This window comes from Peromyscus maniculatus, chromosome 3 (assembly GCF_049852395.1).
Source record: "Peromyscus maniculatus bairdii isolate BWxNUB_F1_BW_parent chromosome 3, HU_Pman_BW_mat_3.1, whole genome shotgun sequence".
NCBI classification, from domain to species: domain Eukaryota; kingdom Metazoa; phylum Chordata; class Mammalia; order Rodentia; family Cricetidae; genus Peromyscus; species Peromyscus maniculatus.
The window spans coordinates 48,995,592-49,011,954 of record NC_134854.1 but is presented as its reverse complement, the minus strand read 5'-3'; the positions used below and the strand labels follow the sequence as shown (position 1 = coordinate 49,011,954).

The following is a 16,363-nucleotide window of genomic DNA, read 5'->3' as shown; positions in this document are numbered from 1 at the left end:
CCTTCCCAACCCCCACCCATCCAGGTGAAAGAGCTGGCTATGGGGTCTTAAGAGTGGGAGAGCTGTCCCTGACTCTCACCAGCTGCAGTACTTGGGAGAGTATCCCCTGTACCTCACAGGGGTAACACAATAGAGCTGGCCCAATGATGTAGGTGTGGGAGGGCAGACCCTGAGGGCATGATAGCAAGAGAACTGATCTCACCCCTCACTCACTGCTGCAAGAGGTTAATTAGCCCAGGGCAATGCCAGAGAACTCACTCTGGTGGTGAGGACAGGGGAGAAACTGTCAGGTAAACCAACCCTGCAGTGGACTAGGCCCAGAACCAGGGTTATGACTTGACCTGCTCCAACATCCACCCTATCTATGATCTGCTGGAGCACATGAAGGGACCTGACCTGCAGACCAAAACTACAGGATCTCCATAACACAGGACAACAACAGGATATCCAAGAAGAGGCCCAGTGAGAGCCCAGCCTGGATAGTGTAACCGAAACCAGAGGCCTCGAACCACACCAATGACTCTGCAATGAGCACTTGCAAGTAAAGATACATGAACAAAGGAGTTTACTGAGTGACTCGCTGTGTCACACTGCAGCTTCCGTGATGAGATTTTTTTTAATTTTTTCCCCTTCTTATTTTTTTTCCTTTTCTTCTCTTAAATTTTGTGTTATTTGGGGGAGGGGTACAGGAGTGGAGGGCAGATACAAAGGGGCAGGGAAATGAATGGGACCAAGATATGTGATGTAAAAGACACGTAGAATAAATAAAGAGAAAAAAGAAATTTATATGTAGAGTAAACTACCATAAATAAGAACAGATTGGTGTGGCGAGGGGAAGCAGGAAGGGGTGGAGGGCACGATTGCAAAGGATCCTAAGAGAACTTTGTGGGAGGGTCAAATGGTCACTGTCCTGATGGCAGGAAGAGTTTCATGGATGTACACACACGTGGAAACTTAGAAGCTACATGCTTAATCATGTGTAGCTTCCATATGTCGGCTATAATGCAATAAAGCTGTTTAACAAAAGAGAAAGGGAGAGAAGGAGGGAAAAATTAGAAGAAAAGAGGAAAGGAAGAAGGGGGTGAGGAAGGTATTTTTTAAAAGTTTAAGAAATTAAGAAAATTCTACATGCTCCCTAACACAGCTAGTTTCTTTTTCCTGTCTTTGTCCATGTGAACACATGTTTTACAAAGGCACGTCAGCATATACTTACTATTCTCAGCTTCGGTGTTAGCACCTTGGTGTGTCCTGATGAGCTCTGAGATGGGGATGCCTGTTATTAATCATATCCAACGTTCCCTACATTGCCATAGTTTCTGTCTTTGACTGCAGAGTGTGGTATATACCAGGGTAGAGCTGTAACAACATCAGCTCACTGTCCCACATTCTGGTGTGGCTGCAAAGTGAGAAAGCCAGCACACGGAATACTGCAGCACCCTCGCTAAGTCCCTAGGAAAATGTCAGGCTTCAAGAACCCGTGATGTAAATACTCAGCTGCATCTTGGCAAACATTACATCCCAACGCTGTTTCCCACATGTTGCTGCACAGCTTTCATCGGTGGAATTTTCCTTAAATCAAAGTAAAATATATAAGCTGTGCTGTGCCCCATCAATGGTAACTGTGTCCTAGCTCCCTGTGCTACTTACATGAGTTTCTAAGGATGAGCCTTTCTTTATTCATTTGTCTTTCTTTCTTCCTACTTCAGTCCTTTTTTGTTAGACCCCCCACTCCTCTCTGCTTCCTTCCTTTAACCTTGGCTTTCTTTCTGGGTGTATTACATACTCTCATTTTTTTCAAAAGCACACAAATATTAAGTGTTATACACAGCAACAGCTCTCTCCTACCCTGTCAGCTAGATAGCTGCGCTCCTCAAAAACAGATGATTTTCTCGGTTTTCTGTGTCTTTACTCAGCAGCATGAAGAAGCATATGTATAGAAGTGATGACTTACAAACCTGCCAGTCCCCAAGTGTAGCCACTGATAAGCTTCATGTTGCTGAGCAATGCCTGAGGGTGAGGGAGAATAAAAGCATCTACAGCTCGGCTGGATGTAACATACCTGGAAATACAGTGCTTGAGTGGTTGAGGCAGAAAAATCATGAGTCCAACACAGCCTGAGCTACGTAGCCAGTTTGAGGCTATAGTAGCACTTATATGTATTTGTCTATTCACATAGAGTGTGTCAGTATTTTAAAATGATAATATATACTGCTTGATACTTCAACCTTTTCACAGATTAATATAACAGATTTGTGTGCATGACTTAATCCCAAAGCTATATAAAAAGATCTTCTAGGCGCTGGAGAAATAGCCCAGTAGTTAAGAGCATTTGCAGGAAACCTGGCTTCAGTTCTCAGTACCCATGTGGCAGCTCATAATCGTCCATAACGCTAGTTTCAGGGCATCCAGTGCCCTCTTCTGGTCTCCTAGAGCATGAGGCATGGCAAACACTCATATACACAAAATATGTTCTTTAAAAATCTTAAAAAGAGCTTCTAAATTATTTTCAAACTTTCAAAATATTTTAAATGTTGATCATTAAATTGAAACCATACTAATGATCATTTTGACAGTTCACAATATGCTGCTATTACAACAAACAGTGTTATAATAAATAACCTCAGAGGGGAGATAAGTTCATGTCTTTAGCAAAGAATGTGGCTCCATACATTCCTAATGTTCATCAAGCACTGACTGTGCCCAGCTCCAGAGTCTAGCCTGAGGTGCTTCCCATGCTGGACAGGGGGCAAACCACAGCTGTGAGTGTCTATAGAGCATCATCTTTGATCTGACCAATCACAAGTGCCCAAATAGCATCTTAACAAACATTATTCAGTCTGCCCCAGTGGCCCAGACTGACTAGCTCAGCTACCACCCAGGTCCAAAGCCAGGCCTTGGGTTGGACACCCTAATATCTACCCCATCTAGGACCTGATGGAGCTTGGGAAGGGACTGGTCCTGTAGAAGGATATCTGCAGATCTCCATGACTCCAGGCAGCTGCAGGATATCCCAGAGGAGTTTCAGTGAGGATTCAGTGATGGTGGTGTACCAGAATCCAGAGGCCTTGAACCAGACCAGTGACTCACTGCAATGAAGCTGACTGAACAAAGGGTATATACTATGTGACACACAGCAATGCCACCAGGACAAATGAAGTAGTGTTGGAGAGGCAGGAAAGATGGAGAAGCTAAAGTTTTTGATTTGGTTTGCTTTCTGGGGTTGTTGTTGTTGTTGTTCCTGTTTTTGTTTGCTTGCTTTGTTTTGTTTTGTTTTGTTTTGTTTTGGTGAGTGATGCAGTGGTGAGGGGAGGATATGGGGGGACTGGAAGATGAGCAGAATTAGGATGCACACACACACATATGGCATACAACACAGATACAGAAATAAAAGGAAATGGAGAAAAATTGTTTTTTCAAAACAAGGTTTCTCTGTGTAGCCCTAGCCATCTTGGAACTCACTTTGTAGACCAGGCTCACCTTAAACTCAGAGATCTACCAGCCTCTGCCTCACCAGTATGAAGATTAAAGACATACACCACCATGCCTAGACAAAAATAATAAGTGCACACATAAATAACCTTATACCACATCATATTGCATGTAAAATGTCATGTTTTATCATAAAGTCTCAAAACTACTGAAGTCAAAGGGTCTGTGCTTTTGTAAGTCAGAAAGATGGTACTAAATTGCCTTCCACAAAGCTTTACCAAAGTGCACCCCCACTTATTACATAAGAACATGCCTTTTCATGAATCCTTGCCAAGAGTGAGTCATCAAACATCTTGGTCTTTGCCAGCTACACAGCAAAAAATATTGTAGTGTAGCTTTAAATGGAAATTTTGGTATGTATGTGTAAGCAGGATTTTTTTTTAATATTTGAAAGTCATCTAATGTCCATTTCTATGAATATTTTATTCTTTTCACTTTCACATTTTTCCACTAAGTTTCTTTTGATTTAAAGAACTGAACTTTGGTTCTTTCTATACTAGGAAAAAACTAAAATTAACTATTGAGTATGAAATAAACACAGATTATATTTACTCATTTTTCCCACCCACTAGGTTTTGCCAGACACATTTTTAATTGTATTCATCTGAATGTGTCAGTCTTTTGAGGCTTCTTCATTTGGTATGACAGTTAGCCAGCCATGCTGTCTATCATTCCAGATATGTATCAGATGTTTGTCCATAACTATCTCAGGCATGTCGCTCATTCCTCTTAAGCAATTCATTATTTGATGCTCCAAGTTTAACTGTAGTATATGTATCCAACTATATTTTACTAAAAATCTCTCAGGCTAAAATCATTATTAAATAATCCATCTTTTACTAAATTGCAAAGGTACCTTATTGAAAGCTTTTCCAGAGTTAATTCACAGCTCTCTTTATTGAAGGTTCAACTATAATCAGTGTCTCTGAGTTACATACAGAAGACGAGAATCTAGTTATAAACACCACCCTTTTTTTCCCTCCTCCAATGTCTAGTGACTGTTGTTATATTTAGTTCTTCTACTGAGTCCTTTGGGCCATTTTATATAGTTTTCTTTGACTCTTCGTTTCAACAGCTCTTATCAGTAAGGATATCTGTGGTTAAACTGAGTAAGCACATAGCCAATGGCTCCAGTAGCGTAAGACTGTTTCTGTATCTTGAGTTTCTATTAAAAGGAGCTGCAGTCCAATTTATTAAAGAAATAAACTGAGACTTAGGAGTCTGAGTTTCCCAGCATGTAGCTGGGTTTCATGCAATTATAAGCAGCCGAGTTCAATGAAGCACAGGTAGTCAACCATTAAGATAATGTCCAAGTACAGCCAACTCCTCATGATGACTAGCTATTTCTGAACCTTAATCGCTTTTTCCGTCTGTAAATATTGGCTGCCCATATTGCAGAGTGGAGCTCTTTGAACTTCTCCTGATGCTAAGAACTACCTGGAGCATTCTTTGCTCAAAAGTGCTCCAAGGTGTCTAAAGATTTCTTTTAATACCAGGTGCTGCTCTCAGCAATGTAAAGATGATGGAATATAGAAGCGAATATATTTTTAATCTGTGTGTGTGTGTGTGTGTGTGTGTGTGTGTGTGTGTGTGTGTGAGAGAGAGAGAGAGAGAGAGAGAGAGAGAGAGAGAGAATGTGGGCACCTCACATTGTTGTGCCCGTGTTGTGAGATCCCCCCCCTCCCCGAGCAAGCCCACCACAGAACTGATATCTGATGCAAAACTCACAGGGATTTATTGATAACAAGCAAGCCCAGGCTTGGTCTGTGTCTAACACTCCAATACAGTGGGTGGAGGAGAATGGCCCTGAGCTCTCAGAGTGAGGGTTTTTTAAAGGGAAAAACTGCAGACAGGGTGGTACAAGCCTTTGCATTATATGATTGTGTGAGTGTGTAGCCTTTGAATTTACTGGTTGGAGGTTACAGTTATCATTTTTGGGCAGGCCTGGACAAGTCCCAGGCAATGTCCTTGAACTGCCATGGAGGCTGGCTGGCCTAGCATGTACTAACTGTGGGGGCTAACTCAGTGACCCAGGTTCTGTCCTTGACTCATACACATAGCTCTAAGTTGGTGAGGGGTCCCAGACAGTAAACAACTGGCTGAACCTTGAGCAGTCAGAGTACATGCAGAAAGGGAGCTGCTGCAAGGACTATGTCTTTTGTTCATGGCCCTCCCAGAAACTGCTTGCTCAAGTCTCAGGAAACTGAAATTGAGGGCTGATCTCCAAGAGAAGACTGAGCAGCCTGTTATGGCATCTGCTTGGTCCTTTCAACATGAGGAGGTCACTCTTTGCCTTCTACCTTGTTTAAACAAGGTTTTTTGATATTCAACAGTATGTATGCCAAGCTAGCAGGCCAGGGAGCTTCCAGTGATTCTCCTGTCTCTGCCTCCAATCTTGCAGTGGGAACACTGGGGTCACAGATGAATGCTACTAAGCACAGCACTGTCTGTATTCTGGAGATCAAAATTCAGGTCAACACAATTGCACAGCAAGAACTATAACCACTGAGTCACCTCTACAGACCAGAGTGAATATATTTTTGTTGTCCCCCCCACTGCCCCGTATCATCTATAATGCCCAAACTTTAATAATAACTAATAACAATAGAATATGAAGAGAGACTAGGGAAACTTAGATTAATGTTTAATAATTACATTATGTTTAAAATATTAGTTTACACTGATATGAATACATATTTAATAAATAACAGATGGGAAGAAGGAACAACCCTTGTTTCAGAAGAATTCCCATTAATAAATGTAAAAGAAATGAGGGAAACAAAAAAATATTACTTAAACACCATAGTCATAATTGCTATAGGCAATTGACAGATGTTAAAATTGGTGGCAAAAGTTTAATGAGCCATGAGGTAGTTGCATGGCTTCAGTACCGCTCCCCAAACAGTGGTTCTCAACCTATAGGTCATGACCTCTTTGACAAACCTCTGTCTCCAAACATATTTACATCATGATTCACAGCAGTAGAACAATTACACTTAGGAAATAACAACAAAAATAATTTTCTGGTTAAGGATAACCACACATGAGGAACTGTATTTAAGGGTCACAGCATTAGGAAGGTTCAGAATCACTGCCCCAAAATATCTATTTGTTGCAGTAGTGATTTTAATGTAAATGCTCAAATTCTCATGCTTCCCACTGTGGGGTGGACTTAATGCATTTAACCCTCTCCTCAAGAGTGAGCAACACTGACTGATTGCTTCCCAGACTAATGGTGATGAAATATGGAACAGGGAGGGGTGTAATTGGTTGGTTTTTTTTTTTAACTCTTTACACTTCTTTTGCTCTTTTGGAGGCCTGCCACCCAACTCAGGGCAGTGGGGGGCGGGGGAGGACAACAAAAACATATTCACTTCTGGTCTGTAGAGGTGACTCAGTGGTTATAGTTCTTGCTGTGCAATTGTGTTGACCTGAATTTTGATCTCCAGAATACATACAGTGCTGTGCTTAGTAGCAATTTGGGAGGATTTATCCCTCCCAAATAAATCATACGTAGGCTTATCCTTTCTTGTGAATGTCAGGCCTTAGCTTGGCTTGTTTCTTGCCAGCTTTTCTTACCTTAACTATCCCATCTACCTTTTGCCTCTGGGATTTTATCTTTCTCTATTATATATACCTTTCTTTACTTCTTACTCTGTGGCTGGCTGTGTAGCTGAGTGACTGGCCCCGGTTGTGCTCCTCTCCTTCCTTTCTTGCTCCATCTTTTCCTCCCAGATTTCTCCTCCTATTTATTCTCTCTGCCTGCCAGCCCCACCTATCCTTTCTCCTGCCTTCCTATTGGCCATAAGCTCTTTATTAGACCCGGCAGGTGTTTTAGACCAGCAAAGCAACACAACTTTGCAGAGTTAAACAAATGCAACGTAAAAGAATGCAACACAACTGTGCATCATTAAAGAAATGTTCCACAGCATAAACGAATGTAACACATTTTTAACTAATATTCTACAACCGAGGGGGTGCTGTAACAGCAGTTTCACCTTAGCCAAATGATCAAGGCTGGTGCTACTGTGATGCTAATATCATGTACTCCTTGGTGAGATACAGGGAGAAGGGCATCTCAGCTCTGTATTACCCTTCCCCAAAAGCAACACTCCCAGTATAATCCTGAGAAAACACCAGATAAACATTAAAGCAGAGATACTTCTACAAAATAGCCGGCCAGTACTTTATAACAATAAACATTGTGGAACACAAGAAAAGATCAAGAAGCTTTCAGAGGTAGGGGTATGAAGAGACATGACAGCTAAATCTCATGGTGTGAGCTGAACTGCTCTGAAGAAACCACATCTGCATTGAATACCTGAAGACTGGCTGCCTAGGACTTCCTGCTTTTAGAGAGTCAGAATGCTACAGATCTAGAGCCAAAATTTTCCTAAGCTATCGTTACTCCTTGTGATAAAAAAAAAAAAACTTATTACCAATCTTAATATCTGTCTCAACATGTTTGTGATTATAAGGGAAAACTTGTAGAAAAGTGTTATCAGACTCCTAGCTCCCACCAGCCTTAATGTTAACAATGTTATAAGCTAATATCTGAAATCTTACTAAAGAAATTTCTCCCCTCTTCTCTAACTTTAAATGTGTTGATGGTGGCTGGGGAGAGATCACAGTTAGTAAAGAGCTTGCTGTAGAAACATAAGAACCTGTATCTGATCCATAGCACTCACAGAAAAGCTGGGAGCAGTCATGCACACCTGCAATCCCAGTTCTGGGCAGACAGAGACAGAAGGATCCCTGGGGCTTGCTGACCAGCCAGTCCAGCCCATCATCAGTGAGCACTAGGTTCCCTGAAAGACTCTGATTGAAAAATAAGATCAGGAAGGTCTGGAGAGAAGACTCAGGGGTTAACAGAGTGCACTACTCTTCCAGAAGACCCAAATTCAGTTCTAGTACCAATACTGGGAGACTGCCTATAACGCCAGCTTCAGGAGGAACCAATGCTTCTGACCTCAGAGGGCATTTGCAATCATGTGCACAAGCACACACATGTGCACACAGTTAAAAATAAATAAAACAAAAATTTTTAGATGTTGAAAATGAATAAGGAAGGTACCTGATATTGACCCCTGATTTCCACAAGTACCCACACGTGTGCAGCACATAGGCACATGAATAAGTAAAGATGTAAATGTGAGCGCTTATGACTTTCTTTTATTCTGCTACTACGAAAGTTCATCTCTTCCACAGTGGAACATATCATTTACAGAAAACCTAAATCCATGTTCCTAGGCCGTGGCAACTCATATTTGTCTCAGAACAAACATCCCTAAATCTCATCTGAACAAGAGCTGTATTTCATCATGTCAACGGTGGCAGTCTTGGTTGAATCCTGGAACAAAAACAAAAGAATGTCTGTAGGGAAACTGGTGAAATGCACATAAGATGTACCTTTTGGTTAGCAGTAATGGGCCAATGTTAGTTTCCTGGTTTTGATCATTAGGCTCTATTTATGTGAAGTATTCCTCCTGTTCAGAGATGCTGGAGCAAAGGTTATTCAGAAATTCATACTATATTGACAACTTTTCTTAATCCAAATTATTTTTAAAATACATAAATAAGTAATGATCAAATTTTAAAATATTATATTTCTATGCTTTTAAAATAATATACATTTAAAATAATATCAGTGTTAAATATAATTGCTCAATTTCAGTGGTTTCGATCAACTGGCTTAATCTACGGGTGGGTAGAAATAACATCATTTCTCATTTTATTTTGTATATTCCTTTTTATGTTAATCAACTTTCCACTAATGTAGCAAATGCCTAAGACAATCCACTCATAAAAAGAAAAGGTTTATTTTGGCTCACAGTTTGGGAGGTTCAATTCATGTTTGACCCATTGCTTTTGGACCTAGATGAAAGCAATACATCATGGAAGTAGCCTTAGACAGAGCAAAGCCATTCACTTCATAATCAAGACTCTCAAATTGGACAAAAAGGTAGAAATTGTGTGTCCTAAAATCCCCTTCAAGGGCATGTGCCCTGTTCTAGCTACTTTCCTGTTGCTAGGGTAAATACCATGACCAAAAGCAACTTGGGGAAGAAAGGGTTTATTTCAGCTTACAAGTTATAAGTTCATTATCAAGGGAAGCCAAGGACAGGAGCTCAAGGCAGGAACTGAAGCAGGGGCCCTGGAACACTGCTTCCTGGCTTGCTCTCCCTTCCAGATGTCTTTGTTATACAGCCCAGGCAGGCCTGCAGTCCAATGAAGGCAATCCTTTAATGGAGATTCCCTCTTCCCACATGTGCCAAGTTGACAACTGAAGATTACCATGGCAGCCCCCGTGACCTGAATCCCCCAGGCCCCACCTCTTGATGTTTCCACTACATCGTAATAGCACAAACCTTGGAACTGAGAGCATTTAGCCAGTGGGCCCCTGGGAGGCATTCCAGTCTAAACTTAGCATTTTCCAGGCCAGGGAGAGATTTGCTTTTTGTACTGAGATCACTAGCATGTGACTGTTTCCTTGTGAACACACAAATAAGAAATGAAATGTCTTATGTGCTTCTCCACTAACAAAACACATACTTTTCAAGATAATTTCATTAAATGAGATTTAAAATATATACATCTCACTGTAGTAAATAATATCCCAGTTTACTATCACCTATTTGCAAACTAAAATTCCCGAGCCATCATTGCAGCAGTGAGGCCCCTAGTCTTACTAACACTGTCTCAAGAATTTCATTAAAATTTCCTCCATTTTTAAAAGTTTTGCTGCTTGTTCTCAGTGACCTTAGGATCAGACATACCAAGTACTTGACACACCAGGTATTAACTCTATAAGTTGTACTATCTTGCCATAAATTCTGGAAGCTGTCTTTGTGTATATCCTTCCTTAGGCCATGATAGGTGCGCTGTTTGGACTACAATAGTAACTCCCTTATCCAAAGTTTCACTCCCTATGATTTTATTTCCCTGCAGTAAACAGGGTCTAACAATGGCAAATGGAAACAAGACAATAAATTTTTGATTGTTTGTCTCAAGAATAGTGTGGGGAGAGCTAGTGAGATGACCCAACAGGTAAAGGTGCTTGCTTCCAGACTGTGTAAGCCTGGCCACCTAAGTTTAGTTCTGGTCACCTATGTAAAGATTCTGATCCCCATATGTGTGCTGGAGCACACACACACACACACACACACACACACACACACACACACACACTATACAAACACACAGTAATAAATGACAATGGAGCCAGGCATGGTGTTGCATGCCTTTAATCCCATCACTTGGGAGGTAGAAGCAAGTGAATCTCTGTGAATTCAAGGCCAATCTGGTCTACATAGGGAGTTCCAGGATAGATAAGGCTATATAAATAAATAAATAAATAAATAAATAAATAAATAAATAAATAAATAAATAAATAAATAAATAAATAATAAATAAATAATAGTAGCTGATGAACTGCTGTGTCTTCTGTCTTGGGATGTAACTCATCCTTTTGTTCAGTGTGTCCACACTGCAGACACTACCAACCTTCTTTCAGTAGTCACCTCCATTATCAGACCAAGTGTTGTAGTACTGAAATACTTGTGTTCAAGTAACATTTTTATTGTAACAAGGCACATATTTTTAGTATGGTATGTTCTGGTTATTCTAATATTCATCAGTAATGTGTCAATTTTATAAGTTAAACCTCATAGATACCTAAGTATAGACAAAAATTTATCTGCAATTTCAGACACCCCCTAGGTGTGTCGTAATGTATGGGATGAACTTAAGGAAAGGCCACTATGTGGACTGTCAGATTCGTTCCGGCCACTGTGCTAATCCCTGAGAAAGTGAATGCAAGAAAAGATGTAATTCAGAACTTCCACCCTGCCTCGGTCTTTAAAACGCCATGCACCCGACAAGAAATAATAATTATAGTTACATCATTATAGTCCCTTCATTCCTCCGAACTCATATCCTTGTGCCTCTTTGCTTGAGAGCTAAAGTTCCAGAGCCTCCCAGAGACCTCACACACCTGAGAGCCTCTTCTAAGTCCCACCTTCCGCTTCAACTCAGACCCCGCCCTTGTCGCCCTTGCGCCCTCATTGGTCGACCAGGCTACACCCCTGGGCCCGCCCCGCGGGGCGGGGTCTCCCGGAGGCTGCGCACTAGGCCTTCAGGGTTCTCCATCTGCAGTTTGCAGGCTGGAATTGGCTCTTCCGCTGACAGCAGCTTCACGTTCGTTTTCGCCCTCCGCTGCAGTATGGGGCCGGCGCCGCGCACCCTGGAACTGTTCTACGACGTTCTGTCGCCCTACTCCTGGCTGGGCTTTGAGGTGACGCGGGGAAGCCGCCAGGGCTGTGGCCTGCGGGGAGAGTGCAGAGCGGGGCACTGGGCGCCAGGTTGCAGAAATTCCTGGCGGTGCCCTCAAGGTTAGGACAAGTACAGACTGTTCCTGGGCCGAAGTTCACTTTGTGCCTTTAAACGGACTGTGGCTCTAAGTAGGGTCCTGATTTCCTAAGGTCAAACATTCTCTTCCTACGGGCCCTAGGAAGAACAGTGGCAACTCCAAAGAAACAAGCCAAGTTCAGAGGGGGGAATTAGGGGCGCTAGGATGCTCTACAGTGGCGATTCTCAACCTTCCTCATGCTGCGACCCTTTAATACAGTTCCTCATGAAATTTTTTTCATTGCTACTTCATAACTGTGATTTTGCTACTGTTGTGAATCATAATGCAAATATCTGATATGCAGTGTATCTGATGTGCAACCCCTGGGAAAGGGTCGTTTGACAACCTCCCCACCAAGGGTCACTACCCACAGGTTGAGAACTCCTGCTCTATAGCGTGGAAACCACACACTAGAATAAGAATTGTGGTATCTGTTTCAAAGAGCTGAGAGTTTTTTTCCTTTTAAAGCAAGCAGCTCAGTGTGGACTACAGGAGACAGTCCTGTAGGCCACTTGAGCCATCTGTCCTCTCCAAAGGCCACACAAGCTCCCTTTCTTCTTATCTCTGCACCTGCAGGTCCTATGTAGGTACCAACACCTCTGGAACATCAACCTGAAGTTGCGCCCAGCTTTCATCGCTGGGATCATGAAGGACAGTGGTAAGCAGGGAGACGTCCTCCCAACTGGGCAAGGAGGGCTGTTTTCTGTGGCCCGAGGGCCCTGTCCTACACTGAGTATGCAGACCTCAGCCCTCCTAAGCTAGTAGTTAGCCCTCTACGGGAGGGGTTCCCCAAGCCTGAGACCCTCATGTCCTGTCTCACAGTTGTCTGACTCTCCACTGCCAGGAAACAAACCACCAGCTATGGTTCCCCGAAAAGGCCAGTACATGAACAAAGAGATTCCCCTCCTGAGGCAACACTTCCAGGTTCCCGTCAACATACCCAAGGATTTCTTCAATGTGATTCTTAAGAAAGGTACGGAGGGGTTTGGAGCTCAGCAGTTAAGAGCACTGGCTGCTCTTCCAGAGGACCCAGTTTGGTTTCCAGCACTCACACAGTGGCTCACAACTCTCTTTAACTCCAGTACCAGAAGAAATAGAAATAAAATAAATAAGTAAGTAAATAATAGAGGTCAGAAGAGGTTGGTGAATCTAGTGGAGAACAGAACAGTTGGGACTTTCTTAGGACATCAGTAAGTAAATTGTGTGGGGGACCCAGAATCAGCTACCCAAAAGTGGGGGATGGGCAGAAACAAGGGCTGAGCATAGTGAGTCCATAATGAGAGACTGGGATTAAAGACTGCAGGTGATTGAGCCTGGGGGAGGAGGTGCAAGGGGGTTGGTGTCAGAAGTAAGGATGAGCTGGTCCTCTATCAGGACACAAGGAATAGGAATCTTAGCTTTATGTGCCTCTGCCCCACAGGGAGTTTAAATGCCATGCGCTTCCTCACCTCTGTGAGCATGGAGCAACCAGAGATGCTGGAGAAGGTGTCCAGAGAGCTATGGATGCGTGTTTGGTCTCGAGTAAGGCTGGACTCTGAATCCTGGAGGGAAGGGACGGGCAGCTAGGTGACATTCTGACCCTTCTTCCCAGGGCAATTTCCAGAGATAGAATCCTCCTGTCATACCCCTCTCTCTGCTAGCTCCTTCCTGCTAAGTGTTCTCTTCTCCTTAGGATGAAGACATCACGGAGTCCCAGAGCATCCTAGCTGTGAGTGGCTGAACTGGACCCCACCCCCTACTAAGGTTACAGGAAATCTGAGAACATAAAAGACTCTTAATGACTTAGAAAGAAATGTCTGTGTCTGGGGGGACAAATGACTATCAAGTTGGATGGAATTGAGAAGGTTCTTTAAAGAATGTTCCATGGGCTAGGGTTGTAACTCAGTTGGAGAGTGCATACTTAATCTGCTTGAGGCCTGAGTTCAATCCCTGGCCTCCAGAAACTTCCAACACGAACTTCTCTAATATATTCCTATTACCAGGCAGGAGACTTTCTGCAGACAAAAAGATAACTGACAAGTGAGAATTAAACAGATGCTCAGTGAGAAATAAATGGAAGTGCATGCCAGACAGGGATGGGCCTTTAAAAGTCACATGTTCTTTGGGATGAAGTCAAGAAACTCAAAATGATCTTTCCCTCCTGTATATGGATGATAGTTGACACATAATCTCTTAATATATGAGAATCAAATCACTCCTAAGCTAGATATGCAAAGAATGGCTAGTTTATCCTCTAGTGTCTATATCTAGTTCCTAAAAACATTTGTGTGTATGCATAATTTTAGCCTGCTTTTACTTAATATTTAACAAATCTTTCTAATAACCCACTTCTCTCAGTGGCTTATCCATCCCCCTGTTGTTCAACAGCTCTCTCATTTAACTGTCAGAGACAGCGGCTTATAGGTCAAGTTGTAGCTTCTCAACCTGGGCTGTACACTGACATCACCAGGAGTGCTAGTGTCACCCCCAGAAAGGCTGATGTCATCATCTAGGGAACGGTCTTCACACTGGGGCTTTAAAAGCTCCCCAGGAGATTCCAGGTAGACAGCCACTAATTCTAAACTTTAAGAAGCATCCTAATCAGAAGCCCTCTCACTGTCGGGAAGCCACGCTGGTAGCTGTACCAATGACGTCATTCCAAGCATCTTCAGGAAGTTCTACAGGACTCAGAACCCAGCCTGAGACTATTAGGAATTCTAAGACACAGGGAAGAAGGCACTTTGGACTTGAATTCCGGTGGTGCGGCATTTAATCTGCTACTGACAAACTCTGTGCCTCTAAGCAAGTAATAAATGGCCATTGACTGCTGTGCCTTCATCGTGAAATGGAGAAGTGGGGCTAGCTAGTTTCTGTGATGCCCTCCAGTGCTGTTTCTGTGACTATGACATCTTTTTGCCCTCTGCCTTTCCCACTTATCTCAAGACACTGGGAAAAGTAGACAATTTGTCTTGACTAGGATAGGTAACCTGTTGCTTGCAAAGGTCTTCCCAAGAAAGCTTGAGGGCAGAGAAGGACAAGAATAGCCTTTTCTCCTGCTCCCACAAATGCAGACACAGCTGCATGTTCTTCTTGTCTCCCCAGGCTGCAGAGAAGGCAGGAATGTCCACAGAGCAAGCACAAAGCCTTCTGGGGAAAATTGGCACAGCACAGGTGAAGAGCAAGCTCCAGGAGACCACTGAGGCAGCCTGCAAATACGGGGTGAGCAACTCCATGTGTATCCCCATTCCCAGCCTGCGGGTAGAGAAGGAATATCGCCATGGGTGCTCATGTTCCTTTTCAACTGCCTTCTCCCCATTGTGAGTCCTCCCCAGCTCTCCTCCCCAGCTCTCCCGAAGCACTTCACCTGCTTCCTTCCTCCCCCTAAGCCTAGTCAAGGAAGGCAAGGAGGCAGATGATGGTTTCTAAAACTGTGAAGCTATGTGGCACAGAGGTAGAGCAGAGAAGATGCCTCTCAGCCAACGTTTTGTCTGCTTGTTCTGTGTCACCCGAGCACACTCTGCCTCAGCCTGATGAGCTCCTGCTCTATCACCTTCCTTCCCACTCTGTTTTCTCTAGGCCTTTGGGCTGCCCACCACTGTTGCCCACGTGGACGGTAAAACCTACATGTTATTTGGCTCCGATCGCATGGAACTGCTAGCTTACCTCCTGGGTAAGTTCAGGTTTCCATTCTCTTGAGCTTTTGACCCCAGTTCAATATCCATTATATCAGATGACCAGAACAACAACAACAGACGTTCCTGGTATTTCCAACAAGGAAGCCTTATATAGGTGGTGCTGATCCATGGTGAATGGGGGTGGGAAGTCTTCCCCATAGGGGAGAAGGAAGCCTTCTACGCCTTGAAGGCAAGCAGGTCCTGGAAGGTCCTATGGCTCTTTGAGACCGTCTCCTGCTGCTAACATGTCTGAGAACCATGTATAGACATCTGTGGTTTTCTTTATCTAGGAGAGAAGTGGATGGGCCCTGTGCCCCCAACCCAGTGTTCCAGACTTTAAGATTGCCTTAGGAAGTAAACTTCGATTTCTCAATTTGACCAAGCTGACTTCCGCCGTGGCCCTATGGACTGAAGCAGCAGTCCGCCTTAGCGGTGGCTGCCTTTACTTCTGTGCCTCACAAGTGCCTTTTGGAAAGCCTTAAGTTCTGCATTCCCAGACAATAAACCTGACACCACTAGACAAAACATTTCTGGGTCTGAGTCTGCCTGGCTGGTGTTGGTGTACCACTGTCTGCAGGTCAGGCAAGAAGAGCTCTTTCTGGATTCTCAGCCTTGACTCCCCAGTGCACTGTGGGGCCACAGTGGGGCAGGGGCAGGAGATAGTCTCCCTTTCCTCCTACTAAAAAAACCTACTTGTCTATCAAAGACAGAAAACTAAGTTGTGGAGGGGAGAGCTAGAGAGATGGCTCAGTGGTTAAGAGCACTGACTGCTCTTCCAGAGATCCTGAGTTTAATTCCCAGCAACCACATGATG

General features: G+C 43.4%; 1 protein-coding gene across 1 annotated transcript; it reads left to right on the top strand.

The window, feature by feature from the left end:
* Positions 1–11,604: 11,604 nt before the first annotated feature.
* On the top strand, positions 11,605–16,076 carry Gstk1 (glutathione S-transferase kappa 1). Its single transcript, XM_006997152.4, has 8 exons — positions 11,605–11,782; positions 12,473–12,554; positions 12,741–12,869; positions 13,317–13,417; positions 13,569–13,604; positions 14,978–15,094; positions 15,452–15,545; positions 15,840–16,076. The coding sequence occupies exons 1-8, from the start codon at positions 11,711–11,713 to the stop codon at positions 15,887–15,889; spliced, it is 681 nt and encodes a 226-aa protein (XP_006997214.1). The 5' UTR covers positions 11,605–11,710; the 3' UTR covers positions 15,890–16,076.
* The last annotated feature ends 287 nt before the right edge of the window (positions 16,077–16,363 follow it).

Coding starts and splice junctions, on each gene's coding strand:
- Gstk1 (XM_006997152.4), top strand. CDS start 11,711: ATGGGGCCGGCGCCGCGCACCCTGGAACTGTTCTACGACGTTCTGTCG. Junction 11,783..12,472: donor ACTCCTGGCTGGGCTTTGAG/GTGACGCGGGGA, acceptor CTGCACCTGCAG/GTCCTATGTAGGTACCAACA. Junction 13,605..14,977: donor AGTCCCAGAGCATCCTAGCT/GTGAGTGGCTGA, acceptor TTGTCTCCCCAG/GCTGCAGAGAAGGCAGGAAT.